General features: G+C 45.6%; 1 protein-coding gene across 4 annotated transcripts in view; it reads right to left on the reverse strand.

Annotated features, from left to right (window-relative positions):
* Positions 1 to 22,218, reverse strand: part of LOC139051910 (short transient receptor potential channel 4-associated protein-like) — a 133,328-nt gene that overhangs the window by 101,345 nt on the left and 9,765 nt on the right. For all 4 annotated transcript variants that reach the window (XM_070528946.1, XM_070528942.1, XM_070528945.1 and 1 more), the window contains exons 3-6: positions 16,711 to 16,833; positions 16,435 to 16,495; positions 16,265 to 16,332; positions 15,104 to 15,257 (exon numbers count right to left, since the gene is read on the reverse strand). In XM_070528946.1, the coding sequence (XP_070385047.1) occupies positions 15,104 to 15,257; positions 16,265 to 16,332; positions 16,435 to 16,495; positions 16,711 to 16,833 (406 nt within the window). The remainder of the gene's footprint in view (positions 1 to 15,103; positions 15,258 to 16,264; positions 16,333 to 16,434; positions 16,496 to 16,710; positions 16,834 to 22,218) is intronic.

A 22,218-nucleotide genomic window follows, 5' to 3' on the forward strand; every position in this document is an offset into this window, starting at 1 on the left:
ATCACTCATCATGACATATGACTTCGGTTAATCGTGCAATGCAGAAAGCACAATGCCGCTGCTGCGAATGCAGCAAAAAAGAAAGAAAAGAAAGGAGAAAGAACAAGGCGGGCTTGACGCATGAACATGATGCTGTCCCTTAGCTCCAGTGTGAGAGAAGGCAGGGAAACACTGATTGCAGACGCTAGTTGAAGACAATGGAGGGATTGTCTCTGTTGGCAGTGTCATGTCTCAACACCACAAAGTCATTAATTGGACGTTTGCCCCGAGTTAAACCACCACCAATCCATCAGCACCTATCCAGATGTCAACACAGCGTGGACACCAACTCTTGACAGGTCCCACAAAAGGCCCTCACCCCGCCCTTTCCTTGGCAGCCTGAGCGAAGGATGAAAAGGAGGGGAACGACGACGACGATTTGGGAGTCACAGCTAGGACGTTTATTACGAGTCAAACCACCACCCATCAGCGCCTATCCAGAGGTCAACGCAGCGTGGACATCGACTCTTGACGGGTCCCACAAAAGGCTGTCACCCCACCCTGTCCCTGGCAGCCTGAGCGAAGGTTGAAAAGGAGGGGAACAACGTCGATGACCTGAGAGGAGCAGGTTGCTTTCTTGCCACACATTCCAAACCAGTCTCTTCAGAGGCACTTCGCCTCTGAAGAGACTGGTTTGGAGTGGAGTTACTGTGGGTTGTTGCAAGCATGGGTGTGGTATTGCCATGAAGTCGAGGAGTATGATTTGCTGCTGGACAGTCTTCAGTTTCCCTAGTCAACTTGCCTAGGGAAGACGAAGGGATTAAAAGCGGAGACTTTTCGAGACTGAGGACAGAGGGTCCTGATGTGAACTTAAGACGTTTAAAGAGAGAGAGAAAAGGATGCATAGAAAGGCAGGGAGGTTAACCAGAGGTAGTTCCGGTTGGCTACCCTGCATGGGGGGAAGGGCTAAGGGGGATAAAAAGAGTGGAAGGGGGAGATAGAGAGAAGGAGAGACGAACTTGCTCCTGCATGAAGTGGGCGTTCGTAATGGAGCCATGAAACTAAGCCAAGAAACCCTTTTCCTTCATTGTCTACAACCTTACGTAGCAGTCGATGGACTTTGTGGATTCCTTGCCCTAACGCCACCCTAGCCGCAACTGCAGTGATGCTTAACCCTTGGAAGAATGGTTAACAGAACAGTTATCTTCTCGCTCCTTTAATAATGAACCGATTCAAGAAATTATTTTGGTAAAACACTCTTTAGGCAGTGTTTTCACGTTCCAGTTTAAAGCCAAAATTTGCAATGGTGGGGGGCCCTTTAAATTGCCTCACTATGCCACATTGCAAATTTTGTTTGCACGCTGGAAGTTGTAGTGTTTCATTCAATCAACAAGCTTCATTCTACAACAAGAATTTTTCAAATTGGTTCATTAGACAGTTTTATAATAGCTTTTGCCGCCTTACGTACGTTAAAAGTGATCACCTTTGCAGGCCGTTATGGTGCGCATCCTAGACTTTTAGTTTACCGTACAGGAACACAGACATAAGGAAGACATAAAACAGGACACTGTCTGGTGCCTCATGCCAAACGTATCCAAACAAGACAATCTATTAGAATTATCCTGTTGTTGCTATGCCGACGCATCTCAATAGGCCTACGGGCGCCGGTATCGCCGAACTATCTCAGAAATTGGACGCGCTATGCACTCTTAACTAACGTTTCAGGCGAGTTTAGAGAAAGCGAAAACTCATTTCAATAGTTACTGGCGATCAACGCGAGTCAGAGCGCAGCCATCACGAGAATACACGCTGAAGCGAGTCATGGATGCCGCCATATTCGACAACGCTATTCCTTAGCGTCTGTAAACATTGCAAACGTTAAATTCGCTAAATAACGTACATTATCATAACATACATAAAGCACAGGAACCCAATAATGTCTGGAGCATGCGAAGTGAGGACCACACCATTTCGTTACGCATGTAATGCGTTTACGTTTGATTGCAAACATTATTCTAAATCTGTCTATTGTTAGAATAGACTGGAAACGGCACCATCTCCCATTGCCATGCTGCTAGAAGGCCGCCAGCTTCAATACCAACCAACGTAGACACATTCCGTCTGCCTTGATTAGCGTCCACAAGTGATATTCTTTCCCACGCCGTAGCCGAGGGACCACGTAATTTTATGTCCCGAGCCCCGCCTTTTTTTCCTTCCTATTTTTGCTGCACGGCACATCCCCAGTGGTGGTATTACACTTTCTACGTTGCGACGATTTACCGAGGACCTGTGCCACAATCGGTGACACTGCAGGTAGTGTGCCATATGTAGAGACATTTGTGCGTGTGACCTTGGCTTTCTGGCTAGAAGCGGGCTTCCTCAAGAGGAAGGGTGCGTAGGCTTCTGTCCGAAATTTCAGCAGTCTTCAGCCATGCAGCCATCCGATACGCTGCAGACACGATTGCAACCACGTGGTGTACGTGCTACATTGCCTGTTTGTAAGGCCCAAACCTAATGAGGCGTTGTTTAACTCTTCTGTAGGGTCAATCAAAATTATTAAGGCGACAAAAACACAGCACATGTCAGGCGTCTAAGGTTAAAGGGACACTAAAAGCAAATATTAAGTCAACATGCACTGTAAAATACCATTTCAGAAACCTCGTAGGGCTTGTTTCATGCCAAGAAGACTTGGTTTAGGAGAAAATTGCATTCTTAGGGCTTGCATACCTCTAGAACAATTCATATCGCCCAGTCGTGAGGAGGGAGTAGCGATGTTGCACATGCATCAACTCCCTGTACTGCCGCTGCCGAGTAAAATGGTGCCCAACAGCCGGTGCTACGGTTTCTTGCATAAAATGTAGAAGTGCAGCCAGAAACCAAGAAGACAGAGCCGACAGTGCAAAAGAGGAAAGTGCGTGCCGAATCATAAACACAATCTTTGATGCTCGTTGCAATGGGCCTCGTTCTCTGCTGCTTGCAGTTAGTGCGAGTTTCATAAGCCAGAAAAACCAGCACAGCACTGTGCAATAATGAAGCGACTGAAACGCGAACGCGTGGGCGAGAGAGTCAAGTGAAAACGAAACTTTCACACTGCCCATGTCGTTGTCAAGGGTAAGCTCAAAAAGTTTTTTTTCCTAAGATTCACATAGAAGTAGACAAATAGCATTTTTTTCTGTCTTATTTATAACTTCAATTATCTTTTTATTATGAGTGGTTGAGTGCTAGAGAAAGAATTATAATGAGGGAGTCACTACGTCATCAGGCTTGTACTTGAATGTCCAGGTGGAATTTCTAATTGTGCCCCGCATTTACTTCAATTCCTCTGTGGCAAACTTTTCTTCTTGCGCGCCACTGGTTTTAGACATGAACGAATAGTGGGGTACAGCTTAAGAGATGAGGAAGAGGAGTTAGAAACGATGGAGTAGATCAAGTGAGGGGATGTACAAATAAAGCCCCTGTGCTTGTCTTAACTGTGCTTGGTGGTTCCACAGTTACTGGTGACCAGGACTATGAACACAACCTTCAATTGATCAAACCCAGACTCCAGACAACTTCAACTTCACTCCTACGACCACTGTAACCAGTCAGGTTGCAGAGGGACAGCTACCATTACCCTACCACAGCTATGGGTCGCCGATCCCATGTTATGGTTTATACAAACTGAGAACAAGTTCCGCAGTTATCACGTCACGTCATCATCATCAGCCTGGTTACGCCCACTGCAGGGCAAAGGCCTCTCCCATATTTCTCCAACAACCCCGGTCATGTACTAATTGTGGCCATGCCGTCCCTGCAAACTTCTTAATCTCATCCGCCCACCTAACTTTCTGCCGCCCCCTGCTACGCTTCCCTTCGCTTCCCTTGGAATCCAGTCCGTAACCCTTAATGACCATCGGTTATCTTCCCTCCTCATTATATGTCCTGCCCATGCCCATTTCTTTTTCTTGATTTCAACTAAGATGTCATTAACTCGCATTTGTTCCCTCACCCAATCTGCTCTTTTCTTATCCCTTAACGTTACACCTATCATTCTTCTTTCCATAGCTCGTTGCGTCGTCCTCAATTTGAGTAGAACCCTTTTCGTAAGCCTCCAGGTTTCTGCCCCGTAGGTGAGTACTGGTAAGACACAGCTATTATACACTTTTCTCTTGAGGGATAATGGCAACCTGCTGTTCATGATCTGAGAATGCCTGCCAAACGCACCCCAGCCCATTCTTATTCTTCTGATTATTTCCGTCTCATGATTCGGATCCGCCGTCACTACCTGCCCTAAGTAGATGTATTCCCTTACCACTTCCAGTGCCTCGCTACCAATTGTAAATTGCTGTTTAAACATTACTTTAGTTTTCTGCAGATTAATTTTTAGACCCACTCTTCTGCTTTGCCTCTCCAGGTCATTGAGCATGCATTGCAATTGGTCCCCTGAGTTACTAAGCAAGGCAATATCATCAGCGAATCGCAAGTTACTAAGGTATTCTCCATTAACATTTATCCCCAATTCTTCCCAATCCAAGTCTCTGAATACCTCCTGTAAACACGCTGTGAATAGCATTGGAGAGATCGTATCTCCCTGCCTGACGCCTTTCTTTATTGGGATTTTGTTGCTTTATGGAGGACTATGGTGGCTGTGGAGCCGCTATAGATATCTTTCAGTATTTTTACATACGCCTCATCTACACCCTGGTTCCGTAATGCCTCCATGACTGCTGAGGTTTCGACAGAATCAAACGCTTTCTCGTAATCAATGAAAGCTATATATAAGGGTTGGTTATATTCTGCACATTTCTTTATCACCTGATTGATAGTGTGAATATGATCTATTGTTGAGTAGCCTTTACGGAATCCTGCCTGGTCCTTTGCTTGACAGAAGTCTAAGGTGTTCCCGATTCTATTTGCGATTACCTTAGTAAATAGTTTGTAGGCAACGGACAGTAAGCTGATCGGTCTATAATTTTTCAAGTCTTTGGCGTCCCCTTTCTTATGGATTAGGATTATGTTAGCGTTTTTCCAAGATTCCGGTACGCTCGACGTCATTAGGCATTGCGTATACAGGGTGGCCAGTTTCTCTAGAACAATCTGCCCACCATCCTTCAACAAATCTGCTGTTACCCCATCTTCCCCAGCTGCCTTCCCCCTTTGCATATCTCCCAAGGCTTTCTTTACTTCTTCTGGCGTTACCTGTGGGATTTCGAATTCCTCTAGACAATTTTCTCTTCCATTATCGTCGTGGGTGCCACTGGTACTGTATAAATCTCTATAGAACTTCTCAGCCACTTGAACTATCTCATCCATATTAGTAATGATACTGCCTGCTTTGTCTCTTAACGCATACATCTGATTCTTGCCAATTCCTAGTTTCTTCTTCACTGTTTTTAGGCTTCCTCCGTTCCTGAGAGCGTGTTCAATTCTATCCACATTATACTTCCTTATGTCAGCTGTCTTGCGCTTGTTGATTAACTTCGAAAGTTCTGCCAGTTCTATTCTAGCTGTAGGGTTAGAGGCTTTCATACATTGGCGTTTCTTGGATCAGATCTTTCGTCTCCTGCGATAGTTTACTGGTATCCTGCCTACCGGAGTTCCCACCGGCTTCCATTGCACACTCCTTAATGATGCCCACAAGATAGTCGTTCAGTGCTTGAACACTAAGGTCCTCTTCCCGAGTTAAAGCCGAATACCTGTTCTGTAGCTTGATCTGGAATTCCTCTATTTTCCCTCTTACCGCTAACTCATTGATCGACTTCTTATGTACCAGTTTCTTCCGTTCCCTCCTCAGGTCTAGGCTAATTCGAGTTCTTACCATCCTGTGGTCACTGCAGCGCACCTTGCCGAGCACGTCCACATCTTGTATGATACCAGGGTTAGCGCAGAGTATGAAGTCTATTTCATTTCTAGTCTCGCCGTTCGGGCTCCTCCACGTCCACTTTCGGCTATCCCGCTTGCGGAAGGTATTCATTATCCTCATATTATTCTGTTCCACAAACTCTACTAATAACTCTCCCCTGATATTCCTAGTGCCTATGCCATATTCCCCTACTGCCTTGTCTCCAGCCTGCTTCTTGCCTACCTTGGCATTAAAGTCGCCCATTAGTATGGTGTATTTAGTTTTCACTCTACCCATCGCCGATTCCACGTCTTCATAGAAGCTTTCGACTTCCTGATCATCATGACTGGATGTAGGGGCGTAGACCTGTACAATCTTCATTTTGTACCTCTTATTAAGTTTCACAACAAGACCTGCCACCCTCTCGTTAATGCTATAGAATTCCTGTATGTTACCAGCTATATTCTTATTAATCAGGAATCCGACGCCTAGTTCTCTTCTCTCCGCTAAGCCCCGGTAGCACAGGACGTGCCCGCTTTTTAGCACTGTATATGCTTCTTTTGGCCTCCTAACTTAACTGAGCCCTATTATATCCCATTTACTGCCCTCTAATTCCTCCAATAGCACTGCTAGACTCGCCTCACTAGATAACGTTCTAGCATTAAACGTTGCCAGGTTCATATTCCAATGGCGGCCTGTCCGGAAGTTACGCAAGCGGTGGCGTAGAGCTAGAACACCCGCCTCGCGTGCAAGAGGTCCGTGGTTCGAATCCCGGTGCCGGCAATTTTCCACCAGTCTTAAAGGGAAGCTGAAGAGTCTGTCGAATTCAATAAGACGCTCATATACGGATGCGGGAACCTTATAAACCATGTAGGTCAAATTTGGGTTTTTTTTTTTCAAATAGGAGCGACGTAATCATCGGTTGAAATTGCGCTGTAGCTCCGCCCCCCGTCGAATGCCGCGCGCTGCTGCTGACGCTGACGATGCGAGCGGAGACCGGAAACCGCGGTGTTGTGACGTCAACTTTAGTGTTTTGCTCCTTCGCAGCCTGCGCGACCGTGCTTGTTTCTGCGTGCGTGCCGTCGTAATCTGCTTCGATCGACCCTGCATTTCTTTGTTGGTGCGTCTGTGTGTATGTAGAGTGGTGGTCAACGTGCGCAGCATCAACTGATGTGGTGGGCCGATCATGCCGTCTTTCTGTGCAGCCTACGGTTGCACGAACACCAGCGGCCGCGACGATGTTGTCTTCCGTTGCTTCCCACAAGACAAGAAGCTTTTAAGGAAGTGGGAGGCTGCTGTAAAGCGAAAGAATTTCAAGCCCTCAAGAACAACACTGCTGTGCTCCTACCACTTCCGTGACGACGATTATCACCAGAATTTCCACTAGCAGGTTTTCTAAACGCAGCGCGAAAAGATCGGAGCAACGAAAACAAAGACGGCACGAGTGCGGACTGACTGATGATAACTGGTGTTGGAAGGCCTTATCAATACACGAACTCGCCCAAACCTGGATTTTGATTTACTGCGAGCTCCTTCATGTTAGCACGCTGAACGGAAGGTGCATGTTTATTTCCCGCCATCGACGCAGGTTTCGTCGCAAAGCGCCGCGAATTTTCCATTTGCACGTGTGTTGTAAAACAGCCTGCACGCAGCTACCATAACGCAGTGCAAATGTAGAGTTTGCATGTGCTGGAAAGCCGGCGCACGCCAGGACGCTACGCTCCCCCCGTCTCTCGCGCACAGCAAGAAACCGACCGTCTCACGTAGCCGACGGAATTCGCCGCCTTTACGACTTCGGTTACGAGTAGTGTGCGGATGACGCACAGATGAAGGTCACTACACGTACTGCATGAACCGGGAAGCTTTTCACGCGTTTGAACCGTCTTTGGATGTTGCCGACAGCTTTGGACAGCGCACAAATGCCGACGATCGCATCCCCGCTTACGTTCCACGAGGAGGCATGCAGGAACACAACACTGCAGTTGTTTGACCGGAAACGAGCTCACTAGATCGGCGAAAGATCGGCGAGATCACTAGATCGCTTTGCAAAAAACATACTCATCAAAGAGCATTTCCAACACGAGGAGATCCCAAGACTTCGCTTTCGTTCTCGTCGAAAGCACTGCTCGCACCAGCATCGTTTGCTTCTTTGAGAGGCCGGCTCTTTGCAATCGGCTCGTACATGTAGGGAGCAACGCCGAACTCTTCAGAAAAACGCAGTCTCTCTAAATTTTCTAATACCTCTTAATTTTCCATTACGGCACCAAACTACCTGGCACCGCGCTTCATGTGGAGCGGCAGCGGTCGGTCGCTAAAGTTGACGTCACGGGTCGCCCGACCAATCACAGGCGGAAACGAGACGCGAGCTGGGCGTGTCCGGTGCTGCACTTTTCGTCGAAATAAAATATATTTGCGCTTTCTTTCGCTCAATTTCGATACGATATTCGAATTCGGAGGGTTGAAAACCATTATGTACACATGTTCACTCATTTTTTCTGGAAAACCTTTCAGCTTCCCTTTAAAAAAAAAAAAAAAAATCCGCGTGTTGATAAAATTGCATAAACAGGCATGGAGTGCGGCCTGATCCCGGTGACCAGAACCGGTAACGCACTCCCTCACCAGAGCAGGATTGGCCACCCTGGTGCAGTACTTGGCCACAACCTCCTATATGAACAACGCGTCACGTCAGAGTTTCACAAATATGAACTCTTGCTTGAAGCTTTGCCGCTACAGGCCATGGACGAGATACACGACAGCCTCGTCGAGCCACATCAGGTGTCAGGATTGGGGGCTCAATCCCATCGTCCGTGGTCCTTTGCCAAGATTGGAGTACGGCATGAATTCGAAGGTAGCTGGCCCATACCGTCGTCCAACTTATTTACGCTGAGATCGTTGATGAAGTGGAGAACTGCTTCTCATCGAGAACGAGGAAAAAGGGGTTTATTTACAGAAATTAACTCAGTCTAACATGACTGCTTGAGAAAATGAGTATCAGTCCAACATGACTGCATGAGAGAAGTGACTCAGTCTAACATGACTGCTCAAGAGAAGTGTCCTCAGCATTCGCACAACCACAGTTTTTATACACTCGATCCGCCGGTCATACGACGCGGCGACTGTTCGTTTACTCATCACCAACTCGCCGCTGCTCTGCAGATCAGTTTACAGACACAAAGGCACACACATTCCGAAGCCCAAACGACGGCGTTGGAGGGTTGCCGTTCCGGGAATTATCGGTGCCGATCGAGGGTCGCTCGTTGTTCTGCGCCACGCCGAAGCGTGAGAAGCACAAAAATACGTCGTTCCCGCGGCAGCTTGTCCATGCGTGTCAAATCAGCTCCGCGTTGGGGAACTCCGGAATCATTGTTCATACACCGAACTAGTTCCGTCACAATGTCGAAGGGGCTGGAGGAAGGAGGCGGATTTCACCACAAAGGCCGCTTCTTCAAACGCCTCCCAGCTGCAGCGACGGTGAGGGGGAGATGCGCGTCGTGTCGCCCTGTCGTAACTGTGTGGCAATCTTGTTTGGCAGCTCGCCATTCTTAACACAGGAAACGCCATATACAGCAATCAAAGAGGGTCTTCTTTACTGTCTCGTCCGGCTTACGCATCGGCGTATTCAGCAGCTTCTTAACAACGAAGAGCTCGGTGACCGACGTTCAACTCAGTTTCTACATCAACTGCAACATGTCAGTGGTGATCAACTAGACTCCTTGGACATGGCCGTATTGCGCAAGTTGTTTCTACAATGTCTTCCAGCCAGCATATGCATGGCTCTCATCACAGCTAAACAAAGCCCTTGTCGGAACTTGCCAAACTAGTTGACAATATGATGGACATCACTCCGGCAGTCATAAATGCTGTCCGTAGCTCTCCACTTCCTGAAGTGGATTCCCTCCCGGAAACAGTAAAAGAGCTCGCATCTTAAGTCACCAAATAGTGTCATGAATCGCGCAACACTCACAACTTCAATGACCGACCCTATCAAACTCTACAGCCTCTTAGGCTGCCTTCTATGAAACCACTGTTTTAACAACCTGAGTGCTACTGCCACTGACGTTTTCGCGCTGCAGCTCGTCCATGTGTGTTAGCCTGTTCGCGGCACATGGGAAACGCTCAGGCCGGTCGTCAACAGCGGTGAGCGATCAGGGCCATGCATCAAGCCGCTTTTTCCATATAACCGACTGAATCACAGGACTGCGTTTGTTGGTAGACAATCGTGTGGAGGTCAGCATAATTCCTGCGTCCGAAGCTGACTGGCATCTCTGCGTAAAGTCAATCCCCCTACAAGCTATCAACTCTTCCGTCATCGTAACTTATGAACAGAAGTCTCTTACCCTCGATCTCGGTCTTAAAGGGCCCCTCACCAGGTCTGGCCATATTGAGCTGACCAGCACAGAGCATACGTTGTGCGATAACGATCGTGTCTGCAAAGTATTACATCGCTACGCGCCGTGGAAAGATCCGAAATTTCAAACCAAACGCAGTTTTTCCTTCTCCTCACGGCCGCCACGCTCCAAGCTGGAGGATGATATACTCGCATCCGTGCCCCTACGTATTCGAGTCCGCAATGTGACGTCACTCGTGGTGACACGTGACTTCGAGAATTATTCAAGGCACCATCTGTTATTTGTGTAATCTGTTGCTTGAATTGGCGAATTGAAGTTTAGAGAAATAATAAAACACACAAATGGAATGTCTGCGTGTTTTTTGCTTTACTTCGCACCAAAGCAAGAGAGATGTACTTCCACTATGTATGCTCGTTCCCATGGTCGTGCGGTCACGAGCACAGGTATCGAAACTATGCCATTTTCTACCGTGTTCCAGCACTGGACCATGATCCGTGATCCGCTTGTTCTGCCTCAGTATTCGTGTAGCACTGAATTCTACTACTAGTCATGTGTCCTTGTGCACAGCGTGCAAAATTGTGTGCTGCACGAAATTATAACAGCTCGCGCGCAACGCCGCCAGAGAAATTGCATATCGCCAAGAAAAAAAAAAAGCGAGGAGAAAAAAAAAAAAACTGAAGGCACATATGTGTCACACAATCCTCAAGGTCGGGCATGGGAGAACACAGGGAAGGAATTTTGCTTGCGAAGGCTAGACGGGGTGAGTGGAGAGGGAGTCTCGCTATGCAGCGGAGCCGCCTGCTGAAATCATGGGTTCGCGGCACTGAAATATTTCTATCTCGGCTATTAATGAGTAGACTTGAAAAATTTCTGCTGCAGAATGCTTCCCAAAGGACACGGTAACAACTTCCAGTGTATAACCAAAATTTCCTATGGGACCTGGTGAGGGGCTTTTTAAGAGAAGTTTGCCATGGCTATTTTGGATAGCAGACGTCCACTATGCCATCTTAGGGGCTCAATTCTTGAGCCATTTTCATCTGCTCGTGGACATGAGCTACTGTTGCCAGGTGGATAACATCACGGGTCTGTCAATCAACTGTTTTTTGTTGCACCTGACTACTCTCAACCCTACTTTCATCAGACTGCCCACCTCAGTCTATGCAGCTCTACTCAACGAGTTTCCTTAGATTACTACACAGTCTCCGATGGATAAAACCCCTGAACACACTGTAGCCCCTTGTATCGTTACCATAGGCACACCCATTCACTGCCGCCCCCACTGATTCGGTCCTGATAAACTTCGAGTTACCCGTAATAAATTCAAGCATATGTTGCATATAAAAATTATTTGTCCGTCATCAAGCTCGTGGTCATCAGCACTAGACATGGTGCCTAAGAAGAAAAGTGACTGGTGCACTGAGTTATCACACAGCACGGAATGTGGTTACTGTTCCCGACCGCTCCCTGCTACCCAATATTCAGGATCGCACTGCTCTTTTATAACCAACTCAACAATATTATTCGAAAATTGATCTAATGAGATCTTATCACCAGATCCCTGTTGGGCCAGCCGACATCCCAAAAACTGCTATAACTACACCATCTGGCCTTTTGAGTATTTACGCATGCCTTTCAGTTTGTGCAATGCAGCTCAAACCTTGCAGCGTTTTATAGATGAATTCACCAGAGGCTTACCATTTTGTTTTGCCTACATAGATGATCTTCTCGTTGCCAGCAGCAATGCTGAAACCCACAAAGCACATTTACATCAACTTTTCACTCAACTTCGTGATCACGATCTCGTCATCAATGTTGACAAATGTCAGTTTGAGGTTCCGGAGAGCGATTTTCTCTGACATCACATCACCAATCATGGCACCACTCCACTGCCTGACAAGGTTCCGGCCATCATCGACTACCCGCCACCAAAGCCCACACACGTAGCTTGCAACGTTTTCTTGGACTCATTAATTTTTATCACAGTTTCATCCCTGCATGCTTTAAGTTGGTGCAGCCTCTTGAAGCACTCCTTTCCATTTCGAAAGTAGAGTCTACCACACTTCTTTGAGACAGTCATTGATCAAGCTTTCACCGCCGTTAAGACCAAACTTGCACAAGCCACCCTTCTCCATCACCCAAATGTATGAGGCTAAGCAGCAATGATGACATAGAGTGACTTGGGCAGGCTTATATTAAGTAAATTATGGTGGACGCTTCTTCGGAAGCCATGGGAGCCACTCTTCATCGGTGGATTAATGGTGCATGGGCCCCCCATCTTCTTCTTTTCCTGGAAGTTACGTGATACTGAATACTGATACAGTACTTTCGGACAGGAGCTCCTCACAACCTACCTAGCAGTGAAGCATTTCAGGTACTTCCTTGAAGGGCAACAATTTATAATTCTTACCAACCACAAACCCCTTGTTTCGGTTTTACATTCCTGCAGTGCCACCCATACTCCTAGGGAGCTCCAGCATCTTGCTTTTATTGCCGAATTCCAGACAGACATACCCTACGTCAAAGGCAGCCTTAACAAGGCAGCGGCCACTCCTACTTCGTATTACCATCAACGCCACGACATGTTCTTTCCACCTTGTTTTTACTCGCGATGGCTCAAGCATGCGACGATGAAGTTCCATGACTCCTATCTTCTACATCCCTTCGCTTGGAGCAAGTAAACTTTCTCAACAATGACGTCACACACTGGTGAGACGTTTCACCCAACAGTACCCGCATTTATGTTCCTGCTCTTTTTCGTCATGCTGTTCTTGATACACTGCATTCAATCTGCCATCCAGGCATACATGCCACGTAACACCTTATCAGTGAACATAATGTTCAGTGATAAGGTCTGGCCGCGCATACATGCTGATATACTGCATTTATTCAAATCTAGGCCGATAGTCTTTTTTTTTTCATATAATCATATACCAAACTCTAGGGTCGGCTTAGCTTCGAAGATTTTAAATAATGCACTAGTTTGTAATTGAGAATGATAAATATGATGCACAGCCAGTGCCGCCTAGAAAAGTCAGTATTGCAGCCGCTACTAGCTGCGCCAGTAGCCTACCAAAGTACACGAGCGACCTCACCATGTTGACCTGTGTCGTATCAGTATGGTGGCTATGTATTGGCATGCGGAGTGGTGTTAACGTAAGGGCACTAAACAGGCAATGCCCCAAATAAAAAGTTGTGCTAGCCGCAGAGGTATCATCAAACGTTCAAGCCGGGCGGAACTTCAGCATCGATGAGAAAAACGTCTGTCGTGAGAGGGGGCAATGGGAGACGCCTTTTGCATAGCCACAATGAGGAGATGATAGCAATAAGGAAGATAAGCGCATGATAACAGAAAGGAGCTGTTCACCGAGATCGCACCATGTTTCAACGCATACGAGCCGTGCCGCACTGTCTGCGCATGCGTGGGCGTACGGACGCGAGCTTGCGCGCATACGCTTGTGCGCGTCCGCGAGAGTATGAGGCTAGCAGCGATGACGACGTAGAGTGAGCTCGGCATGCTCATATTAAATAAATACTGCTTTCATTTTTTGAATGCTGTCCTCACTTTTTTGTTCAGCTTACATTCGAGGCAATTTTTAAAAATTTTTTTCTGGCTTCGGACAATCAGAAGTCAGCTTAGAATCGGGGGCCGGCCTAGATTCTAGTAAATACGGAATGAGACTGGGTCCGCACTAATACAGCGTGTCAATGTATCAAGGTGCAAGAACACACCAATCCTCCATTGGGCAAATTCCCTCTGCCCAATGCTCGATTCGACACCATTCATTTTGACATAGTTGGACCTTTGCCACCATGCCATGGTTATACATGTTTGCTTATGTATATAGATAGGTACACACAGTGGCCTGAAACAGCTCCAATGCCTGACTTAACGGCAGAGACAGTTGCTCATACTTTTCTGTCTACCTGGATTAGCCATTTTCATGTGCCATCAACAGTAATCACTGATTGAGGCGGAAAGTTTGAGTCGGCACTTTTCACATCTGTAACATCCCTCTTAGGTTGTGCGCATATTCACACAACTGCTTACCATCCTGCATCCTGCTTAGCCTACCATCCTGCCATCCTGCTTAGCCTCACGCGGAGGATTGGGTATCGCACGTTCCCAACGTGTTGCTCAGCCTTCGGTCTACACTCCGACCAGAACTCGCCTGCTCTGTAGCTGATGAGATGGTTTACGGCTGCACCCTTCATTTACACAGTGACCTCGTCAACCCCGTATCTATGCCGAATGTTTCGGATCCATCTTCTTTCAACCAGCGGCTATGCATTTTCATGCACAACCTGCATCCATCGCCAACTTCTGCTCACATGAATAAGCAACACATTTTCCAACCCTTAAACTTGCAAACATCCTCACACATTTTTGTCCGTGTTGACACACCTTGTCGTTCTCTTCAGCCCCGCTACGATGGTCCTTTTCCCGTCATGAAACGTTCTGGACACCATTTCACAATGTTGCGCAATGGGCATGAAGACACAGCTGCTATCACGAGGATCAAACCGGCTCCCATTATCATCATCTCCGTCTGATCACCTCTTCAAGTAACCACGGCCACATGTCCGCAGGGGGGGGGGAGGCATCTGTGGCAAACTCTTCTTCTTCTGGCACGTCACTGGTTTTAGACATGAGCGAGTACTGGGGTGCGGCTTAAGAGATGAGCAAGAGGAGTTAGAAACAATGGAGTAGATCAAGTGAAAGGATGTACAAATATAACCTCTGTGCTCTTAACTGTGCTTGGTCGTTCCACAACTCAATTACTAAAGCTCTCTTCTCTATAATATTTCCGCCTTAGACATCTTCGAGCATAGAGCATTAAACTATCACTTTAGCTTGACTTAATACTGGCCTTTAGTGTCCCTTTAAGCACAAAGCTACACCGGTAATGGTAAAAGCAGCTGCTGAAGATACTGCAAAGACAAGTATTATACTTACGTATGGTTGTAAGATTTAGAACCTCTCGGCGTGAAAGCAAGAGGCATTCTATGAGGTCACATGCTACCAAGCAGGTTTCACTGAACTGCAGCAGAGATAGCAGGCCCTGGAAGAGTGCTTCTTTATGGGAAAGTTCCCGTGCTACATTTGTATCCTGCAAAAGTAAGCATAGTGAAAAGAAGGCTTTGGACTCCCTGAAGCAGAGCTTTGCTGAAGAGGCTTACCACACAGCATATAAAATCTCAGAGAAGTAAAGAAGCTGGAAGTGAGCATGTGTCATGTCTACTCATTTTTACCTCAGTCTTCAACTTTGAATTCTCCTTCACTGATCCCCATTTTTCAGACACGTCAAATGTGAAACAGATAAAATCTCACCATAGGTCCTCAACTAAGATCAGAAACACTCAGATAAGAACACAGCATTAACTGGAGAAGCTGGTTCACTATATCATTTTAATGTACATCATTCCTTTTAAAGCAGAAATGAAGCAGTACACAAACACAGGGACTTTCGGGAGACGTTGTTGCTAGTTTAAGTGAAACAAGGGCGAAAAAGGAAAAAAAAACATGACTATCAACTGTTTGTTCTTGTGCATCTGCTTTCCCTTTTGTGTCTAAAAATGTGAAACAAAATTAAAAAACAAAAAAAAACAGTAATACATGAAGAAAACATGATCCCATCATACACACTGTCTCTGTGCACCCACTTTCAAATCTAGTTTCTTAAAATGAAAAATGAATCGATGTTACACCGCCTGCACAATGTTCAAGACGATTTGGCTGTAAGTACATAATGACAGTGCATATAATTGCTTTGTGAAGAAGAAAACTAGATTCTAAAATAGGTGCATGACGATTCCATGTTTTCGTACTCTACGATTAATTCACTGCATTATTAATTTCTGCATAAAAGAGAAAGTATATGAAAGAAAAAAAGAAATTAAGAATTTTGTATATGAATCAGATAGACTCTGCTATTTGATTCCTATTCAACTAGATAAATTCACTATTCAAACTTGTCGACTTTTCATTTCTTTCTAATATATAAGGAATAAAAACGCTCATTGAAGTCTTGAGGGAGACAAAACAATGGATGTGAGGACTTTTCCAAATGATTCTGCTACAGTATACAGAACAGTTCTGAACCATAAGCATACTTACATCTACACAGAGCCTATGTAAAACTTCAACGCAATGGCTCTGCAGTATGAGGTAACGAGAATTGTTCACTGCAAAGATAGAAGACATAGACAGTCATGTCAACTATTTGGCCATACAGCAGAGTAGGTGGTTGGTATATGGTCTTTTTCATTAAATTCTGGATTCCTCACCATGCTTGACAGCAGTCTCTCTAGGAAGCAAGCTATACTGCATAATGATCCGCAGCAAGATCTGCAACATTAAAACAGCAGTTACCACAAAGACCACTCAGCTAAACAATATCACAGCACCTCACAGTATGCACTCTTGTTTTGTAACATTAGCAAGACTTGAAAGGTCAAGTACACTGACTACTGCACCCCCTTTTTCTACGGGGAACAGTATTTTTTTTTTTTTACAGCTGTTCGTAGCTACTATTCTTTGCAGAAGAATTTCAGGGCTGTTACCTCAATGCCATTAAGCTGCACCAACAGCTTCATGATGGCAGCGGGGCGACTTGAATCTGAGCCATCGACAATATCCATTGATGAGCTCAGGTGAGACTGGTACTGTAGTTTTTGCTGCAGAGCCTGTGCGAGAGAAAGGTTCACATCGTGGGCCTTTTACATTTGAAACCTTGCAGCAAGACATTATGTAGCAAATCTTGTCAGGACATCCGAATTACAGTATTAAAAAATTACAAGCCATCTAACCACATGCCCATTCAGATGAAGTATAGACCCCTTTTAAGAGAGAAATGACCCCCTCAAAATTTCATTGCTTTTTTTTTAGTGAACATCAACTCAATAATAATTAGAGTACAAAGCCTCAGTTTTTCAAAAGCAAAATCAAATACAATAGCTTCCCCTTAACACTTTCCTGTCCGCGCCTATTCTCATCAATTCACACTTTGCCCTTTCCCAAAAGCTTGCGGACAGCTAGTGCGATTTATTGGGTCACTTAGGAACTACACTTTCAGTTCTCTTTTTCCACCACACGCCGTTTTTCAAGGCAGTTCCAGAGAAGGGGCATGGTTGGTGCAATGAGCACTCAGTTTCCAAGAGGGCGTCAGCGTCGCATGCCACTCATGCACGTAAACGTCACATTTCTACTGATTCTAATACATCTGCACGAGAGCTTTTGGACTCTGGAACTAGCACTGACACAGAAAACAACTTCAGTTTGTCAGATTTCAGAACAGAGGTTTGCTTTCTTCACCAAACCGCTTCAAAGCTGCCGTGTGTCAATATAAAGATATCCTACGTGTCCCAAGGGTCACAGTTCTTATCTGCAGGGTGTTCACATTCTTCATTTGCTGGTGGCCACACAGGGAGTCGAGGGAGCCGGCCGAGAGTTCACCTCAGTATAGCACTAGGGCTAGTCAGCAGGGTTAAAATTTTTTTTTTATATCTCAAGAAATTATTTACATAGCACGATGATATTTCATGGAATATTGCAGAGGTCCTTTCAGATGAAAATGCAATTCTGAAATTGTTAAATGTTTTTCTGTGCGTATCAACAATTAGATTTTTATGTAACTTTTCTTTTTTTCTTCAAATTCTTTTTAATAAATATGTTGTTTGGGATGAGTACTTCTGGAAAGGAAATTTCTTCCTCTTCTATTTGATACTATACACTTTAGTATCAAGCACGATCTGTGATAGGAAAAAAAGTATTTAATAGTTTACTCCCTGCACACACCTGCAGTGCAATACAAGCGTATTACAACACTGGTACCATTCATGTTCCTGCCGCCAAAGACTTCACTGCACCTATTTTCATTGAGAACCCCTCCATGTCCATCAGCTGCTATCATCACAGCTGTAGCAGACAATCTACATTCCCAGGTGGAAGTGGGCCATTGGTTTGAAGAATCGTCTACATTTATTGAACTTGCATACTTATTTTTAAAGTTACGCAAATTACTATGCATACATATGATATTATAAATAAGCTCCATTAAGGAACCTGTGTCTAGCATTCCTGATGATGTTATGTGGGTAGCCAAGTGGATTGCTCGCCCGTGTGACACACACGCTATGTAGCATGGGACGGGGCAGCTGAAAACTCAAGGGAGCGGCACCCCAGCAAGAGGTAATGATGATGATTAAGATTTTATGGGCACTAAGGCGAGATATGGCCAAAGAGCGCCAAACAAAAAATAAGTAAATTGACGATAGTAGAATGTGGCAACTGTATGGGTTGTGAATCATAATGTGAATGCCAGCAATCGGTAGCGATCCAGATTTTCAAAACTTTATAATAAATGACACGCCTTTCAAAGAATGCTTAAATCTCTCTCTTAATGATGAGAAGGGCCTACCTTACTGACTCGGCATGTTTGTACACATTTGCCAAAAATTGTTTCAGGGTCACTAACTCAATGCCGATCATAGGTCTCTGTTAAGCCTATATACTTCTACGGGCCGAAACATTCATTATTTAGATCTAGAAAGAGGCCCATGCTAGATACGTAATTCTAACACGTTTGATCGGCATGCATGCACCTGATCTAAATGGCAATCCCAATGACTGTACTAATGCCTATCTTGATGGCATAAGGGAAAGTGAATCCATCGAAGACAAACAAGCGTTGGCAGAAAACCTGTGTTTTAGGCCAGCATTTGGCAGATTTCGAGGTGGAAACAGCTCACCACGAATGATTACGCATTTACTTAACTTTTGATTGTGTGTATTTTCAAGAAAATTTGACAAAAAATTGCCTCTGCCTTGTTGTGGTAATGTGCGTTCAATGCACCGGAGACTTACATGCACCACAGGATTAACTGGCAAAGTGGCTACCCTAAGCGTGGGCCACCATTCCATTTGCGATGGCTGTAGAGTGGTTCAAGAAAAACAGAATATCGAACGTGATGGGCTGCAAGGATGGCATCAAATTGTGGTCCATAAACAGTCGCATAAAGTTGCCAGAGATTGACGATGGTAGACATGTGCAAATAAATTTCCATTTTATCAAGGCAAAGTATGCAGGCTTCATCTCATTTCTGATTGCCAGAATAAGAGGAACGTTACATTTTTGTTATTATAAATTGGGTGTGTGTTTACTATGAGTCCACATAGTTTTGAACCAACAATAACTGGATGTGCATTCAAATTGGGTTAACACTGCCAACCAAAGCTATGGTGTGTTGGACACTCTTCCTTTTTTTAATTCATCCTACTGGATAAGCTTGTCCATTCTGTCAGTCTCATCAAGTTCAGTTTAACCGAAGTTGACTGTGATTACTAAGGGCGTGCAAATATCAAATTTTCAATTTCAAAGGCAATTGGAATAATGAAAACCAATTGCAGACCAAGTCAAATATTTCTTGAATACGAATAATATTGGTTTTTCAAAAATGCATTTTCTTTTCCCCAAAGAGAGGTATAAAGAAAGATAAGCTTATTACACAGCAAATAATGTACAGGAAAATTATGCTTTGTGGTCAACGAAATTCTCTAGTACAACTCTTTCACTTGACAGTATCACCACTGCAGTTATTCAATGTTGTCATGAAGGAAGGATAGTTGCTCGACATGTTCGAGGGGCAGCAACTGCCTCCTGCATGTCTCAATTCCTTCAGGCATCAAAAAGAGTTGCTCACTAAACAAGTGTCTGGTATCGGCAAATCTTTGCAAGCCGATCCAACACTGGGCACCATGCTTACATCATGACTCGCATGGATTTCCTTTTAGGCCCAAAATTTCATCATGCCTTTGCAGCAGTGAAAATTGCTGCTGGTAGATGAGCTTATCAGTCTTTCCACAGTGCTGATGTGGTAGAAGCCTCTTCAGGAGCATCTGTTGTTGAAGACATATGTGGATTCCTTGGAGTTGAAATTTTCCTTGCTTCTTCTAAAGCCACATTTTTAGCCCAGCTTGCCATTGAAGCGTCCTGTTGGTAATCAACTACTTTAGAGTGAGAGTCTAAAAATATCGCCAAGTTTGCCACTTGGCCAAATTTGTAGTTTGGACACAGTGTTTTTAGGTACTTAACAAGATTAGTAGCAGACACGGATGTTTCTACCTGGCAGCTGATGTTGCCCAGATGCATGAAGAGGCAGCACAGTGTGGGTACTTGAGCTGATAGTGTCGGGTAGCATCACCAGTGGCCCTGAGGCAGTGTCCCCCTTTTACGTTTAATACGCTTCACTGCATGGCAAATATGCTTGACCGCAATACATTCTGTATGCTTCACTGCGTAACACATGTACTGAAGCGAAGCTGACTTCAATAATTGACAACAGCCAATTTTGGGTTCGAATATTTGAAATAGTAAAAGTGTTTTTCGAATCTAATGAAATACCAACTGATTCAAATTGAATATTCGATGTTTTGAATATTCGCATACCTCTATAATTATACATCTTTTAGTGTAACTAGTTGAACACACGTGCCAAGGGCAGTGTGGCTTTGAGTGTGAAGAAGGCTGCAGTCCCATTGCAGAAATCAGGGAGTGGCTGTTACATGGTATCATTGTTAAATCTAGTGCAGCACACACACCTGAGTAGAGCAACCACACACCAGACAGAAAAACGAGGAACTGTTTATAACCGCATACGGCACGCGCATCGCCTGCCCCCACGGTTGCCAGGAGCGACAAACCGCTGCGCTGCATCTAGTGGATGCCTGGCTGGTACATACTCCTTTATCTTTAGGTCACATAGTCTGCAAAATGTGCCAGTGCCTTGCATGGCCTTGTTGCTTTTCGAGGAAGTGAGTCGGCATCTTGTGGCGCATAGTGTGGCGACACCTGCTACTGGTCAGTTACCACAAGGGTCCTTGGGTGGGTGATGCACTCCGGTGACAATGGTGCAGCTAGACTACCTGGTGCCACGTTTGGTGTAGGATGCAGACTCTCAGGTGCAGGTTCTGTAGGCAACAGGATTGTTGGTGAGGCTTCATGGCCCTCGTTTGCAGTGAATCCGCACATGGCTCGAAGAGTTCGGAAGTCTTCATGAGGTGCTGGTAGTTTCTTCAGTTGCGCTGACCTTCCATGTGGACAGACAATGTATGGTTGAGGGCCAACGCAGCTCTCAACCTTGGCCCTACTGTGCGATACCTTGTCGTTTTGTATTCTAACACCCCCTTGGGAGACTGGTGTGAGGGAATGACCCTTGCTGAGGTTTTATGCATGCTTCTTGACGAACCATGCTGCATTTGCTGAGAAGTCTGGAAGCCTTCCCTTGAGTGACCATCCTATGAGGAGTTGGCTCGGGGAGTGTCCATCCACCAGGGGCAACACTCGGTAATTGAGCAGAGCAACCCAGAAGTCCTCGCCAGCATGCTCCATTTTTTTTCAGCAGGCGTTTCATGACTTGAACACCTTTTTCCACAAGCCCATTTGCCCTGAAAACTTTTGGACTGGAGATGGTATGAGTGAAGTCCCATTTAGCAGCAAATTGTTTGAATTTGTGAGATGTGAACTAGGGTCCCCCATCTGTGCAGATCTCCGTGGGTGTTCCGTGACAAGCGAACATCATCGCTAGGTTGTCTACTATGACTTGACGGGTTGTCTGAGGCAAACATGCCACTTCTGGGTAGTTGGAGTACATGCAGTAGGCGACCAAGTAACACTTGCCCCTGTACTCAGACAGGTCAACACCAATTCGCTGCCCCGGCTGAACTGGGACCTGCCTCGGCAACAAAGGCTCTGGAGGTTATCAATCGGCGAACTTTCCGACCTAACACTCAAGATGGATCACCTGCCACCACCCGGGTGGCTTGTATTGTCGGATGGAGCTCTGCCAGCGTATTGAACTCTACTTCAAGGCTACCGCGCCAAACAAAGAACAAACATCGGCATAGAAGGCTGCCATTTTTTTCACGTCGCTCGGCAAGAAGCAATTGACATTAACACCTTCCCACTGTCAGCAGAGCAACGAGAGGACTACGATGCCATCGTCAAGGTTTTCAAAGAGCATTGCAAGCCAGGGTGCAACGAGACCTTCGGGTGGTATGTTCTGCACTCTAGG

Source organism: Dermacentor albipictus, chromosome 1 (assembly GCF_038994185.2).
Source record: "Dermacentor albipictus isolate Rhodes 1998 colony chromosome 1, USDA_Dalb.pri_finalv2, whole genome shotgun sequence".
NCBI classification, from domain to species: Eukaryota; Metazoa; Arthropoda; class Arachnida; order Ixodida; family Ixodidae; genus Dermacentor; species Dermacentor albipictus.